Here is a 19,573-nt window from a genome sequence, read left to right on the forward strand (position 1 = left end):
TTAATTCATTCATTTTCTGCTGCTTCATCCGCCGCAGCGGGTCACGGGGAGCTGGAGCCTATCTCAGCTGGTATAGGGGGGGGGGGGGCACTCCGGGCACGATGCCAGTGCACCGCAGAGCCACTCACAAAGACTGACAACCATGTACACACACACACTCACTCCTACGGGCAATTTGGGACCGGCAACCTGAAGTGCATGCTTTTTGGAGGTGGGAGGAAGCCGGAGAACCCAGAGAGAACCCACGCAGACACGGGGAGAGCATGCAAACTCCGCACAGAGCGGGACTCGAACCCGGACCCGCCGTGTTGTGAGGTGACAGCGCTACCCACTGCGCCACTGTGCCGCCCATAAAATCAATAAAATGGCTTTATCTTTATTAACATATGTACAAAAAAAAAACCATTCCGACAGACCTTAGCATGAACTGACAAAAAAAAGCATCTTTAAACTTTTTAATTTATTGCAGGTATTCTGTTATGTACATGTTTATTTACAAAGTTACCCATGTGTTTCAATATTAATGTAATCATTTTCACCGGCTGTAAAGTCATCTGTTTTCTATATTTGTATGATAAGAAACCCCTACAAACACATACAAAACGGGCTATACAAGGGAAATGGGACCTTCTACTTTTAATACAGAAAAGCAAGCCGATTTACATAGTTGAAAAATAAATACTATTGACAAATAGCATTCTATCAACTACAAGCATTTGAATTTAGCCTTTGTCCACATGTAACCCCACCTCTGACATGTTCTGAAGGGCAAAACTGACAACTTTCTTAATGATATATGTTAAGTAATGATTTAATATTGTTAAATTTACATTCTGTGTGCTGTTTGACTTCTACTTTACATATTGATTGATTTCATTGTCAAGGAAGTGCCATATTGGGGATCAATAAAAAAAAATATTTTAGAGAACACACATTCACTGAGAGCAGCACAAAGCTGCATGAATTATATAAAAGATAAGTACATTTACATGGTTGTTTTGTCAGCGAGATGGAAATATGATTGCGCTCACAATGCAAACCATCTGCGATTAAAACCTGATACTGCAACTCTGCAAATGTAATTAATTAGATGAACCCGAGTTGCTATAGGTTTCCCCATTGAGAGCGTGTAATGGTATATAATCCAAATAAATGCCTGTAATCACAACGCAGCACGAGAGTACCAAACATCACTTCTGAATATCAGGTAGACTCAAAGAAACAACTTATTAACCAGGCAGTGACGTCTCTCAACAAGGTGAAAAGCAGCGAAAATGGATGAGTTGATTGTTTTAAACTGAAGACTATTTGATATTTTTTTGTAATATATTGAGAAATTTGAAATAACTGCATGGATGTTTTATAATATAGAGTCATTTTGAGCAAAAATCACTTCTTTTGCCTATGCTTATGATGCTGAATGTGTGATTTTGACTTGTCTTTATTGTTGCTGATTCATTAAAGGGTAATAAAAACCATCAGTTTTGCTGTTTGTCGACAACAGGAATATTTCCACTTTTGTTATTGCTCTTTGATTAAAAATATAATTAAGGAAAACATTGACCAAAACGGACTTATTACCCGATTTCTGATGCGTTTGTATTGTATTCTTTTCCACTTGTTGGCATCCAAAAATAACCATCAAACCAAATTGACTGACATTAAAAGGGATTTTTTAAAGATGAATTTCATGGTGGTCTCTGTATGTGTATGAAAATAGCTTCAATTTAATAGCTAAGCTGGATGAGTTCTGTTGTCACAGCTTGACTGGGCAACACTTGAGTGCAGTGGACCCTGAAACCTGAGATGTATGAAGTAGGTGAAAAATTGGGAATGGTTAAAAATCTGGTGTATTCTTTGCCGTCATGTTAACCGATCGACTACATTTATCTCAGCTCACCTGTGATTGGTTTCGAAAACTGAAGTGCTGCCCTGCTGCTGCAGAACGCTTCAATTCTTGACCCTCATGTAGATGAAAAAAGAAATCTTGACAGATTTAAAAGCAAGCAAAGCATTCACCAATGAGCCACAACAAAAGCTCTGACCCGCTTATTCATTTTTAACTTATAGCATTTTAACTACAAATAAATTGTTAACTACAAAAACTTAAAAGAACATGAGAACAGACGACAAATGACAAAGTTTGGACGTGGATACAAAACTATGATGACAACACATTAACTTCTCTGAAACTTTGACAGCCAAAAAAAAACAAACAAAAAAAACCACCAGGTCATGAGGACTTTATCAATTTGGGTGACTCTTGGTAAAACATCAGAAGCACATTTGTTCTTTTCTTTGTCTGAATTTAGCCTGTATTCATTTTCTCTGCACTGGAGCAGTCTCTGCATGTGTTCTGGTGCAGCTCCTCTTCTTTCTTGTCTATGATAGTTGCTTATAAGTGCAGATACTGTCTCGACAAATTAAGTAATAAGATGCTTTTCTACCTGACATCATCTTACAAATATCCACCGACGTTAATCTCATTAAGATTATAAGCGACGCATACTCTAAAATATAAATATGTTCCTCTAAACTCCACCTTGTTTGGTCCTTTTTATAAAATTTTTATCCGTCAACCATGAAGAGAGATTCCTTTAGCTGTTCTCGTTCCACTCTGGCATGATGCTGACACTATGTACAGTGTGGTACTGGTGTGGCGACAGTGTACGTGGGATGCCATGGGTATACAGGTACTCATTCCCCTGTAGGGCAGCTGTGGGCGACTGGATCCCAGCCCCAGGACTGCACTGGCGGCCCAGAGTCTGGTGAGTCATGGAGCTCTGGTACATCGCTGCATGGTGGCCATCGCCTAGCTGCGGAGAGGCATGGCTTCCCACCCCGCCAAGTCTGGACACTAGAGACCCAGAAGTGAAGTGAGCAGAGAAGTGCTGGTAGGGCAGCCGCTCCATTGGCTGCATAGTGGTGACGGAGCAACTCCCGTAGGGCGAGACACTAGCCCAAGTGTTGCAGCTGATGTCCTCCAAACTAGGTACGGGTTCAGCGCCTTGTGAGGCGCTGGCATACATACAGGCCTGCCGCTGACTGGATTCGCTGCGGTAGGGTCCCCCTGCCAGGCCAAGGCTCTGGGCATAACCAACAGGACGATAGTAATGGTCCTCCTCACTGGAGGAGCTCTCCAGATAGGCCTTCTTATAGCTGTGCTCCCCTGAGTGACAGTCATCTTCACCGGCAGCTACGACACCTGGGTTGAAGTTAAAAAAAGAGTAAAATTACTGGTAGTTTAGCCAAATTTATCTCTGTTCAGATACGCTACAAATCCACAATCACAAATCTATAAAAATGTATTCTGCATCTATGTGAAATTGGCCATAATGTCCAGTTGAAAATGGAGGTACAGTACATATAGAGTGTTTGCATATTTAAAGAACTGTATTATAAAATTTACGACCTGTGACTCTCGGTATGGTAATCACTGTTTTATGGGGTGTTAGCAGCCAAATTGCAGAACCCACATTTTCTTTGCATATCATTGAGAGCGTATTTGAGAGCGTGCTGCTGCGCTACTTTCAGAAGACATTAAGATCAATGAATCCATCCTTTTCCTGATGCTCTCTCCATTATTAGAGAACACACTTTTCATTCTTTTAGAGGTTACTTTAAAGCCACGTCTCCTACCTTTCCTCTTGATGCAGTGGTAGTCCTGACTGTGCTCGTGTGGCAGCGGGTAAGATCCTGACTGAGGCAGCACATCCTGCGAGGTGCTGGTGACCCCGTTCTCACACTGGGAGTACTGGGAGCTCAGGGTGCTTGGGGTGGCCATGCCCTGGACTTCCCCACTGAATGGGCTCTGACTGGAACCCACTCGCTGTCGCACTGTACTGCGAGGCACTACTGGATATTCCTTAGTGCTACACACACACACACACACACACACACACACACACACACACACACACACACACACACACACACACACACACACACACACACACACACACAAATACAGCTGTTATTCATTTCATCATATAGGTAGTTGGACCATTAAATATCAGTGCATAAACAGAACATGTAGAATCACTATGAACTCTACTATTAATAGTTTAATTCTGTGCAGTACATCATGAGATCGGTTTTTAAAGACATTCACCATCAGTGAATCACACCCACTTATAGGACACCCCTCTGGGGAAAAGCCTTTCCAGCTTGAATGCCAACATCTATTTCACTCTTATTAATCCACAGGATCCATCCATAGATCATTTTGCTACTTTTGGATCTTTGATTTCAGGGATCGCCTCAGTTGAAACAGTGACCTGGTTTTGCAATAAGCTCTCCCTTCAAAAAAAAAAAAAAAAACGTAACCAAGAGCAGACACGCATAGCTTACTGTAGTCGGCAGGATTGGACAACGGCACAAAAGATTAATAGTGTGGTTTGGACTCTCACTGGGCTTCATGCATTTGCAAGGTTTGATAGGTGAAACGCAATTCACTCAAAACCTTGTATTAAACTGTGGTACACACCTACTTAAAGGAACTTAGCATGTGTCTGATACAATCAAATGCACTATTTTTAAAAAATACATGAAAGTATAGAAATCTCTCCCTGATTTCCAGAGATTTTCCACCACAGCAGAAGCCATGACATGGATTTAAAAATGCCTAATTACAAAAAACTTTACTGTGTGGCTCAGAATTAAAGTTATGGAATGGAAATAGAATTTTATCACCTTATGGAAAAATAGCTTTTCCAATTTTTTTCTTCCTGATTTTCTGCATTGAAATGCACACAATGCCGGTATGAGCTTCCCAATAATGGGGGTGGGTGGGCTGAAAGTTTCAAAACCAGATTTTTCCCTTTGAAAACGTGTTTTGTCCAAGAACTATGGGTGCATGCTCGATCCCTCATCTGGACTGAATAACGAAGAGAGCGATGCGGTCGTGGTCTGCCATAAAGCGTCGGGCCAAGCGATACCAATAGTTCAACAGAAATGCATGGACACATACTGTATATATTCACATTCAACAGACATAGAACATCACAATGAGCATAGTGGAGATGTCTCAGTTGTATTTCAGAAGTTCTGCCAGATCAGCCATGAAAGTCTTCAGCATGAAAGCTGGCCAAGGGTCAAGAATTACACTTACATCACTGAAAATAATACGCATAAGTGGCTTGCATGTGGATAATTGAAGGATTAAAGAGAGGTTGGTCAAAGATAGGGCAACCAGAATGTCACTAAGTCATGCAACATTAATTTATTCATTTGACATTATTAATGCACAAGTGCTTTCATTAAACAATGTTGAAATAGATTCTGACAGCGCGTCAACGCATTGAACAAAGGCCCAATTTGAATCAGTTGTTCTATCACTACCTTTGCATTCTAGACATCCGGTGCAGCTCCATGTCATCGCTTCCGCGAAAGCCTTTTGCAAACGGGTTGTTCTCAATCTTCAGCTGGGTTATCTAAAACAACACAATCAAACCATTCAAAAAAGCAGGTTGCACCACTTCACATAGGTTTGAGTTAAAATCAGCACCCACTGACATCCTTTCTTAAGACTTTATGGAAAAGGAAACATTTCTTTTTTGCAGTGTTTCCATGATGCGCCTCTATTTCAGCTTGAGACTCATGTGTACATTTGTTGAAACAAGAATCTAAGAAAAATTAAAATTTAAAGGAGAGATCAAATTCACACCAACTTGGCAGAAATATTAAAAAAAATATTTTTATTGCATATAATGTTGTAATTGATGTCTCTGTCCCAAATGCCCTTGGTTCGTTATTTGATTGACAATTAATTATATTTTTTGGTAAAAATGTATGTTTGTAATTATAAAACTATATTGGTGCAGAGAACAACTCAGAAATAGTGAATTAATCCCGAAGTGCTTAAACACAATCCAGGGATATCCTTCTCGTGGGCAGTGGTTTCTGGCAGGTAATTAGTTGGGAACTCTCCGTGTGCTTCCAGCTTTCTGACAAGAATGGAAGTTTGTCTGCACGCTGGCTGACACTCTCACAAAACCTTGTAAAATATCTTGTGTGACACTTTGTTAGCTTCTTGTTAAAGTGTGCAAGTTAGCACAGCAATTGCATCCTCCATCATCAAAAAATGTAGAATACAGTATAACATTTAGGGTCCAGTTGAACTGTCATTAACCTGTGTGGACATTCCAAGAAGAAATAAATATCCATTCCAAAGTGATAACTAGTGTAAATGAAAATGACATACAGTATTTACAGAAAACACTTGTGAGTTCCTCTAATGACAGCTCAATCGGGAGGATATAAATATCATTAAAACAGCACCGATTTAGACCAAACTATACTGGTTAAAATAGCTGAAACCTAAGTAAATATATGTCCAGACACTTTAGGCTATTTCCGTCTAAAAAGGTTCAGTTCTTAAAAAGGGCTGATAAAATATTAGCAATGCTGTTGGTGACACTCATTTTTCACCAATTTTCCACATTGTTCCAGATAAATGCAGTTTAGAGACATGTTTTAATTGCAGCTGTGACAGAAATAACTGGAGTCTGACCACTTTCATTAGCTCCAGTCTAACAGGTGAGTTGGACACATGCATGCAGCACATATTATTACTCTGGCAGATGTTAGGAGTGTTTGATTGGACAGTTGTGGTAAAGCGCCTGGAAATCAGACAGTTTTTTTTTTGTGTTTTTTTTTTTTTTTGTCCTGCAGGTCTGGAAAGCCCCAATAATTAGCCCGGGGTTACGATCTCAGTCCCCAATAAGACGTTTGAAAGTAATGAATGGTTTCTGAAAAGCATGTCGGTCATTTGCGCTTCCTGTTCCCAGAAGCGGGCGAGACTCCGGATTGGCTGCAGGGATATTATGAGCTTTCGCCCCTTTCCTTACATATTCCCTAAACTAGAAACATATAAGTCTGCACGGTTAAATGACGTTAAACAGACGCTGTTTGCACTTATATGAATGTCAAGGAAATTGTGCAGTTTTGCGCTGTTTCCTTCTTTCTTCAGTTCCTGAAGCCTCAACCGTGAAGCTGCCCGGCATTAAATTTAATTTGAACGAATATTGTTGACCTGTTATATTAATTAATTTTTTTTTGGAAAAACCAAACATATTTATGGGTTTTTAAGTTTTACATTCAATATAACAACGAAATTAAATTCAATAAATATATCCAACTCTCAAGTTATCGCACCGTCATCTGACGAGATGTAAAATGGATTAAATTGATTATGAATAGATAATAAAGGCTAAGCGTCAGTTATTTTGAATAAATGAAATATTTAAATATTCTGTGAAAATAAGAACTAAAAAATACTTTTAAAAAAACCCCCAAAACTAAATAATTGACACAAGCTGAAGTGCATTTATAACAGCTGACATTTTATTTTCTATTTATATAAATAATAGGACTATTATTACTAGTATTTTGATTGAGTATTGGTCTAGCTTCGTCTGAGGTTTCATCCAGTTAATCGGCGGCTCTTTCCTCCTTCTCAGACTGCAGGCCTGGATTCTGGATGAAGTCTCCTGAGGTCAGACGTCGTCTCGTCGGGTTAGCTATCTAAAATTTGCTTTCGTCTGTCAGTGGCTCGACGTGATACAAGATTTTCTGCTGACAGCGAAGAGGCTTTAATTTATCCTCACAGAGAACAGCTACTTCCATTTTCAATCCCGTAAACAATAGTTCCGCAGAACATGTGCAAAAGAAGATGGACAAGACAACCGCAGTTCGTGTGCGCAATTCTACATTTTTTGGAAAACTTTACGCACAAGCGACCGTCTTTGAATTCCTGCAGCGTCGTCTTTAGGTTACGTTCAAAACGTAGTTAAAATAAGTACCGTCGGATTTAAAGTTATCCATTTATGTCACACAAAAAAATGAAACAGAAAACTTCAAGACAACGCAGAACTTACCTTGTGGTTCTGATAGGAAGTAACAGCGATGAAGGCCGTCTCTGTGAAGACGTGGGTGCAGAACGCCGTGTTTTTGGAACCGAAGCCGTTATTTTCATCAGCTTTCACAATGTGGATCCTCGGCTGGTACTTGTGCATTGAATTTAAAATGATCTGCGGGTAAGAAAGAAACGAGCTTCGTCTTAGACTAAAGTGTAAAAAAACAAATATTAAGAAAAAATGAAAAAAAAATCTAATTAAAGCACTAAATTAAAATTAAAATTAAAAATAGAGAACTAGAACAATTAAATAACTAAATAAATAGGTAACTAAATAAATAGGTAAGTAAGTAAGTAAGTAAGCAAGCAAGAAAGCAAATAAATAAATAATAAATAAATAAATAATAATAATTAATAAATAAAAAAATTTTCAAAAAAAGACCAGTTTGTACAAAACAAAGTTTGAGATCATCAGGAAAGAAACAAATAATCCACGTTGATATTTTTTGCTTATGCGGCGTGAATTGTTAGTTAGTTAGTTTGTTTGTTTGTTTGTTTGTTTGTTTTTGCCACTCTTGTTATTATAATGTGTTTTTGTTGTTCATGTTCATCTCATCTGTAAAAAGAAATCTGTGAGAAACGCTCACGTTCCAAAGCTCAGAGGAAGGACAGTCATATGTGCATGAATTTCGTTGTTAACTTTCAGCAAAAGCTGCATAACTAAACTTTTTCCAGTTGATTGACTGAAGGTGACACTTTCATTGCACTGCATCTAATCAGCTTTTATATGTAACGTTTCATACACGTTCCACCTGACTCATGTGGTCTCTAATTTTATTTCTTTTCAATGTTTAATGAATAAATCCGTATAAAATTGAAACCAAACTTTGCAGCTGCCTAATTCTCTATATTCTCCTTATTACACGGTGTCCCTGTAAAGTGTATGAGCCTGACAGGAGCCTGCTTCTTTCTAATATAGGCTCTACTGAGCAATGGCTGCTACCAGAGGTGATCCATGGCGACATTAAGACGCGGTCCACGCAGCTGAACTTGAGCCTTGAACTTCTCTTTTGAGGCCCTCGGATATCTTGCCCTTAAGTCTAATTATTTTGACAGACTGGGGAGTTGCAGTCATCAGCCTGGAGGAAATATAATGGTTTTTATTTTCATCTGATCTACTTACATTCAGATTTTTTTTTTAAATTTTTTTTTAAAAGGGCTTCCACCCCCACCCCGCTCTCCATCTCTCCTTCTGTCTCATGGGTGATCCCACTATCAGTTATCTTAGAGGTTGGTTTTGTACCTGCCTTTCACAGCCAGAATGTGAAGAGACAAGAGACCGACAAGACCTCTCACCTGGAATAGCATTAGTAAATGTAAACATCACAGCTTTGAGCCAAAACAGAGGCTTAAACAATGCAATAATCAATAACATCATGCACACGATGGTTTTGCACTTTGTAGATGCTAAATGTTTTGATGGACGTTTCTGACTCTGCAGAAAATATCAGATGAACATCTCTCTGGCTAGATCAGGAAGCTGTAAAACAGTGGATGCCTTGCAGATGGAAACTCTGCTCTGGAATATTTTACAATCTACCGTGAATAAAACTATTGGCAGAAAAGAGTTTTGAGACTGCATGCTTGGATCTGAATTTAAAAGGTTACAAAAATTAAATCCTGCTGCTGTTTTCTATGGTGACTCTGTTTCAATTCCCTTTTTCATACTGTTGGATTGGTTCCTTCCCTTAACACACAACCTAATTACCAAACATCTCCTGGGATTTATACATGAAGCCTTGAGACATAAAATGAAACATTTCCATATTAAAATATTTTGTTAGCTTGGATATTTTGCTGACTATTGTTTATTGTCCAAAATGTGTTTGAACACTGTTTTAACAAAGACAAATCCGTAGCTATATTTATTTGCTTATTTAGTTTATTTTATATATATCCAAGGAGACAGTCCGTGACATTTGTTTGCCTGTCTCTGTAAAACTAAGATGACATGCCAAACAGTGAGGAAGCGAGCGGGGGAAAAAAAACTTAAAAACATTTCCTCAATGGCGAACATTTCTGCCTGAGTCATGGAGATACATTTTCACTGCCAGCAGTGGTTGTTTCACAATGAAAACAGCAGCTATATGGGAGTTGCTGTGTTCATTGTGAAACATCCACCCACCCTTGACTAGAGTTGGGTTTTTGTTGTTGTTGTTGATGTTGTTGTGTTCTGTCTGAGAAACCCACAGCAGCATAAATTACACAATGAGTCTTCGATATGAAGATCTTTTGAAAAACAATATGAAGGCAGACAAGAAGTGGGTGACACAAAACATTTTCTCATGCATGCATTAATTAAGGGCTTAGTTGAGGTCTGCATGGATACAACCGAGGACAAGCCACGACAACATGCCCATCAGTGAGACGACATCCCTCACCACGCTGAGATGCTGTTCACCAAGAAGTTAGGATGGCCTGCTGACTGTGGGTTCCCAAAGTCCACTATGTGTTTGTGTGTTGGGGAGGAGGGAAGCCGGAGACCACCCACTGGGGCCCCCAGCACAGGCCATGTCTTCTTGGCTCAGCCGCTGCCCTGTATCTCCACCCCCCACCCCCAAGCCTCTGAATGATAGTATTCAATGATAGTGAGGGATCACTTTGGGTCTCAAGCCGCTGCCCTTCGCTTTTCAAGTCCCCCCCACATCAGAGAGTTTGCCTGAGCCTCAGGATTAGCAGGCTTTGTACACCAGCATCTATTGCTCATCGCACACTGCCATTCAAATATAAACAGTGCGATCCTCACACTCCACCCTCCCAGCCGAAACGTGTGGGAAGACGAGGAGAGGAGAGCAGGAGCGAACTGAGAGTGGTGGTGGTGGTGGTGGTGGTGGTGGGGGGGGGGGTGAATAACACTGAAATATTCTGGGAGTTGAGGGGGAGATCAAAGTGAAAGCTGCAGCTTGGCATAAAAACGGAGACAGAAACAAATGATTTGGAGGAATTTAAACACAACATTAGTTTGATGACGTCAGTCCATTACAATGAGAGCGAAGCAAGGCCATTACTTTAGTCCTTTAAACACGGAATAAATACGGATTAAATAGTACATTTCTTTACGAAGCGTGATGGAGTACACACAAGTACAAATAAGACAAAATCTATTGTATTTAACTAACTGTACTGAGCTTCCTTATGTGCATTTGGATAAAAAGGCCACACACTATAGCTTCCCTTGTCTGTTCAGACTCCTCCACTGCGCCGGTGAGCTCAGCCCTGCAGTCCGCCGACATGCATCTAATTACCAGACATAATTACTGCTCTGAGCCCATCTCAAACCAGCCCAGTCTGCATCAGAGACGTTGGTCTCATGTCTCACTGCTAGTAAATATAAATTATCCACAAGTTATTTCAACCAGCTGGATCAACAAGCTAATGGAATATGTTTCTGGCCAGGCACCAGAGTTTCATTTATGAATCCCTGGATGCTGTCTCCCAGCACGAAAGAGGTGAGTTAAGGAGCCCTGCAACCAATCAAAAATCTACTTTCACCTAGAATTTACAACAGCGCTCACATTCCGTCTGCGTTTCACTGCACCAGCTGGACTCATGGGAAGACAGCCGTCACCATAGGCGCAACGCACAAAGATAGTTGAAGACATGTGCGTGAATGCTTATGATGTTTTTGTTTTTTTTTGCTTCAGTAAAAAGGTTTGAATAATGATTAAAAATCTGAATTTTGAAGTGGAGACCTAGATGTAAATAAATACTGCCACTGTGTTTGCTGGTGATGATAAAGATTTTCATGAAAGATTACTGTTGTACCAAGAACAAATGTTCCACTGCTGCATCTTCATGACATATATTCCAATAAAAGCAACTAAGATATCTGCTTCTAATCACTAACACAAATCCAGTTTATCATTTTATATTAAATCAATCTTTTCTATTTTTCTTCAGTATTTAATTGAGGTATTATAAAAGAAAAATTGACAGTTTTTGTCACCATGAACCATTAGTATGACAACGCTTATTAACGTAATTACACCATCTCCACAACCAGACTTCTAATTTGGCCTCATTGTGCCCTTCCACTTCAATTTTTATAAAAGCCTGCAGCCATTTGTTGATGTTTGTGTTTGTTATTTAGAGTTAGACAGGAATCACGAAAGCCTGTGGTCCAAAAAATGAGTTCAAGTTAGGAAATGGGTACCAGGCCCTCATTGGTGGGGATGGTGAGGGAAGAAGTGGGTGGGATACAACTGGCTCTTTCCATTTTGCAAAAAAGGTTGCTGTTCCCTTGTACTTAAGAACCTCCAGGAGGTCCCAAACTTTGATGCAACGGAGTGCTAAAATAAACATGGGCAACAAAAAGTGACGAAGCAAAGAAGTAATTTTGATAACATAACAAAAAGAGTTGAGATACAAAGGATTGTCCTAATTGAGAATCAGAAACTGATGTAGTAATAGGGATTAAATGATTATTTAAAAGTTACATAATTAAAATTTTAATTCATACATTTCAAAAGATTTAAATTATGTGGGGCAAAGTGATCATGTATTATTTGAAGGAGAAATTAGTAACTTTTCTGCAGAAAATCTAATAACTGGACATTTAAAAGCATCTATTTTCGGGTTTTCAGTAAAAAAATTAAGCACAAAGGTGCATTAAAGTCATCAATATGTCTTGACTTAAAAAAAGGGGTTTTCTTTTTGTTTCATTAATTTGAATACAAAATGTATTTTCCTTGGTTTACACACTTAGAACAACATACTACTTCGCAGCAAACAACAAGCTCAAGTAAAAATAATGTGTAGCATTGCGTGAATGCCACGAGCAACCAACAACATTGTTCCACTAACCACGATCACAAGGATAGAATTTTCCGTATTTTTTAAAAAAGAACTTATGAAAGTGGATAAAACAATTATTTTTAAAGGCAGTAATAACTAAAATGTTCCCTAAATTAATTTTTTATAGTACTAATATATAGTCTCTCGCGCATGCGACATAACAACCCAACTACAAATTTTTTCGTGAATCTTCAGTGAGTTTAGAGGATTCAGTGACATTTTAGACAGTGTTTTTTTTAAAAGTAAATCCAGCAGACATTATTCAAGGTGATCGGGACATATACCATAAAAACACACATATGCATATCTAAAATAGAAAATACAATAAAGGTCTTATTAATTTGGAATACTATAGGCAAAGATTAAAAAACACAAATAAAAAAAATAAAATAAAAATAATAATAATAATAATGATGATGATGGTGATAATATTAATAATAATAGTAATAATAACAATAATAACAATAATAATCATCATCATCATCATCATCATTTTAGGCCTAGATTTAATTGTCTTTGTAAAATAATCACAAATTTGTATTTCTCAGATTCACTCTGCGTGTGTCTAAATTTAGTACAATATACTTGAACAGTTTTCATGCATCAATGCATAACATTAAATATTTATAAAATTTGTTAGCGATGGATCAGCAAGATGAGGAAAGCAGCGCATGAGTTATAAAAGGCGAAAAGATTGGCCAATAGATGAGTTGGACCGCCTTTCAGTTACAACCCTCCCCGCTGCGGAAGTGCCAATGAGCAACACAACAGTAAATACATGACTTTGAACCAGAGCCAGGGTATTAATAGTACACAGACGCACACAGACACCGAACTTTGGGAATAAATAATGGGCCTATAGGCACCTACGTGTCCGAAAGGGTCCAGGTGATTGTTGGTGAGTTTCAGCTTCTGGAAGGAGACCAGCTGCCTCATCCAGTGCGCACCAGTGGCGGGAGAGTCCGGGTGAACGTAGAGCCTGCCGGGCATGGCGGGCTCAGCCTTCCCGGTCACAGACCTGAGTTACAGTAACACAGCCACACTTTAACACCTTGGACAGACAATTATCATCTAAGAAGGAGCAAATACATTCCCCCGTTTTTTCTTATAGGCTTGTTTAATCACTACAATTTGGAAATTGCGCACACACGCAACTTTTTTAGATGAAATTTAAAAAAAACCCCAACAACATAAATTTCAGAAACAAGAACGACCAATTAGTTGATGACCAAATCTCTAAATCTACTAAAAATTTCTTCAGGATTCCTTCAGAGTCCTCAAACACTTAGACGTTTTTGCCAAAAAGGATGCGTAAATATCAGGAAAAAAAGAAGAAGTTGTTTTGAGATTACAAAAGGTCAGATAAGAGCTGGTCGACACTGTTTTCCAATATTGTTAGATTAAGAGGAGAAATTAGTTCCAGCATGCTTTGAACAGGTCATTATCAGAAGTATTGGTATGTGATTATCCTCTTTGAGCGTCTCGGCATTGAAAGGCACTGACCCAAACAAAGCACTCCTGACCGGAGACGAAAAGATGGACATGACACTAAACAAATGGTGCTGTTTGTGCGCCCATCGGCTACCATAGCTGTAGGCAAAGCAATCAGCGTTCATCCGACGCTGACAGGTCAGCTCGGGAATAAACATTTCTCCCCGCTGACCGTATTTCTTGGCAAACACTACAATTTGAGCAGATCATAAATCTTAGCCAATTAATAAATTCACATCCGATCCTCGTCCATGGGGACAACAATGCAAAATTTCCTGTCGAAGTGAACAGAAGATAAAATAGCTGCGATCCCTAAACAAGGATTAAAGTGAGTTGTGTGCTCGCATTTCAAGAAAAGAAGTTATGCTGTGTTATACCTACCATTTATTATCAGCGAATTTGTAACGATGGTCATCCGCGGGAACGACGTCCATGAGGAGGATATATTTGGTTTTAGGGTTTAATCCCGTGACCTTCACTTTGAAACTGGGAAACATTCGCCTGCAGAAGGACAAAATACTGTGTAAGGTGGAAACTGTGGACAAAGAAGGCTGTGAGCATGCAAGGGGAAAGAGGAAAAGAGAGAAAAAGTGATTTTCACAAGTTTAGAAGAAATCACTAAAACGCGGGTCCAAGTTTCACTTTTAAATGTTTAACATCTTTTACAAAACGGATATGATTTTATCATTTTATTACTCCAAAATTGCAAACTATGACGCAAACGTTCAGATCACGTGGTTTTTAAAAAAATGTCAAAAACTGTATATACTCCTGTTTGGTTTGGAGTGGTACAGTCTAATTTCAGGACACTCTGAGAGGGGCCTGCGAATTACAGAACATTTTCACTGTGGGTCAGATGTTTTCCTAAGCAAATCATATGGATATTTTGTAGTTGTCATAGGAAACACCTAATAAGGTTACACAGCCTAAGGCGGGCCAAAGGAAGCCTGAGGACAAGAGGGATGCTGTGTAAGATCATTTCACGCTAAAAACACGACAAAAATGACTGACGGGAAAGTAATGAAGACTTTATGCAGCTGTGATAAAACAACTGCCTTCTGCCCGCACAGGAGGACACAATGAAGTGTTAAACTACACATATCGACCATTACAGTCTGCATCACCGTCAACAGACGCCAGTGGTCATTTTACGCAATCGCGCGTTCAGCCGACGGGCGCTGCTCTGATTGGATGCGTTCGGAGGGTGGCGTGGATGGACCCTGTGTTATGTTATGCTTAAAGAAATGTTTAAACACACACACACACACACACACACACACACACACACACACACACACACACACACACACACACACACACACACACACACACACACACACACACACACACACACACACACACACACACACACGAGATGAGGCAAAGCCAACACGTGCTCCTAAAATTCGTTTATTTAGGTAAGATTAAATAAATGTTGAGTCTAACGGATCCATATTTGCAGACAGTTCAGTGCATTTGCTCTCTCAGCTGAAACGTCTGTGGTATTTCATTTCCCCACAGGGTCACCCCCAAAAAATGTAGTCTCTCGTGGTGTTACTGAGCGCTAAAGCGTCCACCAGATGCTCTGTGTTTTCTTTACGCTGTGCATTTCCATGAAGTAAAAATGCAGCTAGGACCGATCTACACAATTCTGGGCCTATAGGTAAAATTTAGATCCAAAAATACAGTTGTGTTTAACTGTAAGCGGTCGATAACCTCTCTGTTTCAAAAAAAATGGGGGATTTATTTATTTATTCGTTTATTCATTTGGACTTTGTCTTCTTACCTTCCAGCTTTTGTGATGATCATCTCCGTCCCCACTTCGTGAAACTTTGTCCAGAGTTCCCTCTCATGCAGGTAGACTTTTATTCCCTCCATTCCCTTTAAAATAAAGCATCTTAATGCCTGTGGCGTGCAGAAGTGTCAAGCACTTATCATGGTCTGACAAGTTTCTTAGGCCTTCAAGACAAATGGTGGCCAGTTTTTTGTTTTTTTTAGTAACAGAGGATAAATCGGTCGGTTTCAAGGAAATATTAAATTTTATTATTAAAATGAAATGATAAATAAAACATAAAACGAGATAAAAATACTGTAGTCTGTTGAGTTGTCGTTCAGTCAAAACATCCAAGAATGTCGAACATGTAGACACAATGACATTTGTAACTACTAAATAATACAGTGTGTATTCACACTGCCACGGATAATTACAGCATAAACTGTATAAAGCCAGAGGTCATGTCTTCCATTTGATACGTTCATGTATTAAAATTTATCGAACATAAATTACTTTTAAACTGTTCTGGTATTGTTTTAATTTGTAGAGCTATTGAAAACAAATAAGATGGTTTATTTAAGCAAAGCTGTGCGACAATGCTCAGACGAAATGACGGGAAAAGAGTATGTCTCCGTTTGAAAAGATGCGTGTGTAAAACGTTAAATTAGTAGAATTAAACTGCTGCGTCTAATTTTGAAAAAATAAGTAAATAAATTGTGCATCCTAAAGTTTACCACCCGGAAAGACAAAGTGCGGCTTGTTCGGACGAATAGACGTGACCCCATAAGTCAGAGCCTGGAACAGTGAGAGGAAGGCCGACAGACTGACCGACACTAACCTGCTGGATGTAAGTCGTTTGTGATGATGGGGATTTGCTTGAAGTCCCGTTCGGTTTTTCAGATTTATTATCGTTCTGTAAATCCCTTGAATCCGAGCCAATGGGAGAGTTTTGAAGGGCAAAAGTCTCCTCCTGGTCCGCCATAACCGGAGTTCCAAAAACTACCGTCTCGGCTGTAAGACCCAAACAGAGGTGTCAGAGTTTGGAGCTTAAACTTTTTAACACTGTGAAAAAAAAATCTGATATATAATTATGTACATTAAGACACCGAATCAACATTATTTTTTGTCACTTTGTTGCCAATAAAATGATAATTTTTGGAAAGGTCGTGCGTTATTCAGGCTGTAAATTAGGCTGGAACTCATAAATACAAGTCCTGAATGTCAGAATATAAAAAGGGAAAGCACAATTGACATAAAACATTATTATTGAAGGAAAAAGTTTACGAGCAACGATTGAATAAGTTGAACATATTAATCTTTAAATGAGCTGGATTAGTGGGAGTTTCTCAAGATGTTTGTCACAAATACTTCTAAGATTTTAACAAATTTATTATTGAAAAAGAAGGACAGTTCGTCCAGTAGAAGTGTGATGGGACAACCAGCCTGCAGATTGGAGAAGCCGTGATGTCGAGGTTGTCAGAAACTTCTAACCGCGTTCTCCAGACAAAAAAAGGCAAAATACACAACATCGTGAAATGTTGGTGTCCAGAAAACAAAGATGTGTCTTTAAAATAGTCCTATTGCCAAAAAGGTGTCCCCATGCATGCAGAACGCAGTTCTTGCATGAAACAGCTCATATACCGAGATACAAACACACACACGGAGTTTCACAATAACCAACAGACGAGGATTAGTTTACCTAAAGAACGAAGATCACGTCGTTGCGTGGATCTGGACTCGGCGGTGGAAAACAGCAGAGAATCACCAGCGCGTCTTTAACGCGTTCAGCGCTCCGTTCCTGTTCAGATAATCCAGACGATTTTCTCGGTGAAGCTGCGGAGAGTCTCCATGAATTCTTCTTCCCCACCTCTCAGTTATTCCAGATTCCTCTACTGCGAGTGAAACCACGACCGCGGAGACCCTAGCGGAGCTCCGTGATGGTTACCAGGCGCCACTCGATGCCTTATTGCGCATTTTACAGCCAAAGCCCGTTTTGTGAGTGGACTCTGCTAACAGCACCTAGCAGTAAGCCGTAGCCGTGTCCCAGAGGAGCAGGTCCGTCATCTCCTTCTTCCCTCCTCTCTCTTGCCTTGTCAGTTCTGCGTCTCCCTCTCTCCCTCTCTCCCTCTCTCCCTCTCTCTCCCGCACTCGCCTTCCAACCCTCCACTGCACATCAATGACCAACCGTGCGAAGCGGAAGCTCAAGTCCGAGACGTCTATCTGGGGGCGGAGGGCGACGGGGGAACAGTCTGTGCAGGGATAGCATTGGTTTGTGCCCCAAATAATTCCAACCAGGCCCCCACCTCACTGTCTATCCTAAACATTTCCATAAACCTAGAGTAGAAGAGAGAAACCATTTGATATTTACTTGTTTATGCGCCTTTACGCGCTGTCGCTCCTCCACAGCCTCCATACACAAATCAAGTTTATCGAGCCTTATTTAAAACCGATCCACTGATAATGTTGCTCTACAAATTTGTTTCAGCTAAAATTACCAAGCGATTATCACAACTGATTATTCGATTGTCACTTTTGTCCCTATTTGTATCTGCTCCGAGCCTTTTACTACCAGATAAGATACAGTTCGCGTAGACAATTTCCAAGTTGCTGTTTTTATTTTACACTGGCGTGTCCTTTATCCCCACAGAACAAGGTACGACAGAGTCTCCACGAATGTGAGTAGAAGAGGAAAACACGTGAGTATCGGTTTGGGATATGTCTGTCGATGGAATAAAAAACCCAATCCGGCACTTGGGCCTGTGACTTCACGCAGGCTTGTTCTTCTCTCTTCTCAGTACCGACTGTTTAACTCAAAGCCAGCCATGCAGGCTTGAGTTTCTGACATGTGAAGATCACAAAACAACGTCAAGATATATTTCCACAGATTTGATGTAACTGTTCGTGGGCGTGTTTGTATTGATGGGTTTTGATGCGCCAGAGAGTGGGTATTTATAGTTAACCTCATGCCAGAGATATGAAGCCAATTTTAAGTTTGCGAACATGTTGAACACTTCAGTTCGTCGTCTGTTACCCCAAACATATATTTCATAGGTTTCTGATCTTGCCCCCCACACACACACACACCCAATGCAACACATTGAAAACATTTTTCTGTAACACACTTAGAGAGAAAAGGCGCACATGAACAAAACGTGGCCTTCTGGACTGGATAGAAATAGGAAACAGGACTGGCCTGAGGTATCATTTCTGCCATGTGCGCCTTTTAGATTTACCCTGCGGGCGTCTGCCCGCATGCAGGGTAAATTTTCCTCGTTGTGATTTGAGGAGACAAAAAGACAAAAAGAGCATGTGGTCTGACTGATGAACTGCAGTATTATGAAACGAAACTTCACTCTATTGAAGGTTTTTCGTTCAGGTTTTAATGGCGAGTATACAGTATATGTTTTTAGAATGAAATATTTTCAAAAATATTGAATCCATTACACTTACCGTGCATACAGTCATTAATGACGTCACCATAAATGCGGCTTTTGTCCAGCAGCCTTCTCTTCCGATGTCTGGAGAATTCTTTCTGATGCCAAACTTAAGTCTATGGAAAATGTTGTCACTTTTGATGGTTTAGTGAAATGAGGTTATGG

General features: G+C 39.7%; 1 protein-coding gene across 3 annotated transcripts; it reads right to left on the bottom strand.

Moving 5' to 3' along the window:
* Window positions 1-441: 441 nt before the first annotated feature.
* tbx5a (T-box transcription factor 5a) lies at window positions 442-18,047 on the bottom strand. Of its 3 annotated transcripts, none has more exons than XM_068335744.1 (9): window positions 17,674-18,047; window positions 16,813-16,985; window positions 15,987-16,081; window positions 14,582-14,701; window positions 13,580-13,727; window positions 7,878-8,030; window positions 5,341-5,432; window positions 3,640-3,872; window positions 442-3,205 (listed from the first exon to the last, which is right to left on the bottom strand). In XM_068335744.1, exons 2-9 carry the CDS (start codon window positions 16,954-16,956, stop codon window positions 2,598-2,600), a joined length of 1,593 nt encoding a protein of 530 aa, XP_068191845.1. In that variant the 5' UTR covers window positions 16,957-16,985; window positions 17,674-18,047; the 3' UTR covers window positions 442-2,597. The 3 variants fall into 3 exon arrangements, with proteins under 3 accessions (XP_068191845.1, XP_068191846.1, XP_068191847.1); XM_068335745.1 differs by having other exon boundaries at window positions 16,813-17,036; XM_068335746.1 differs by lacking the exons at window positions 16,813-16,985; window positions 17,674-18,047 and having other exon boundaries at window positions 14,582-14,751; window positions 15,987-16,069.
* Window positions 18,048-19,573: the final 1,526 nt, after the last annotated feature.

This window comes from Antennarius striatus, chromosome 15 (genome assembly GCF_040054535.1).
Source record: "Antennarius striatus isolate MH-2024 chromosome 15, ASM4005453v1, whole genome shotgun sequence".
Lineage (NCBI taxonomy): Eukaryota > Metazoa > Chordata > Actinopteri > Lophiiformes > Antennariidae > Antennarius > Antennarius striatus.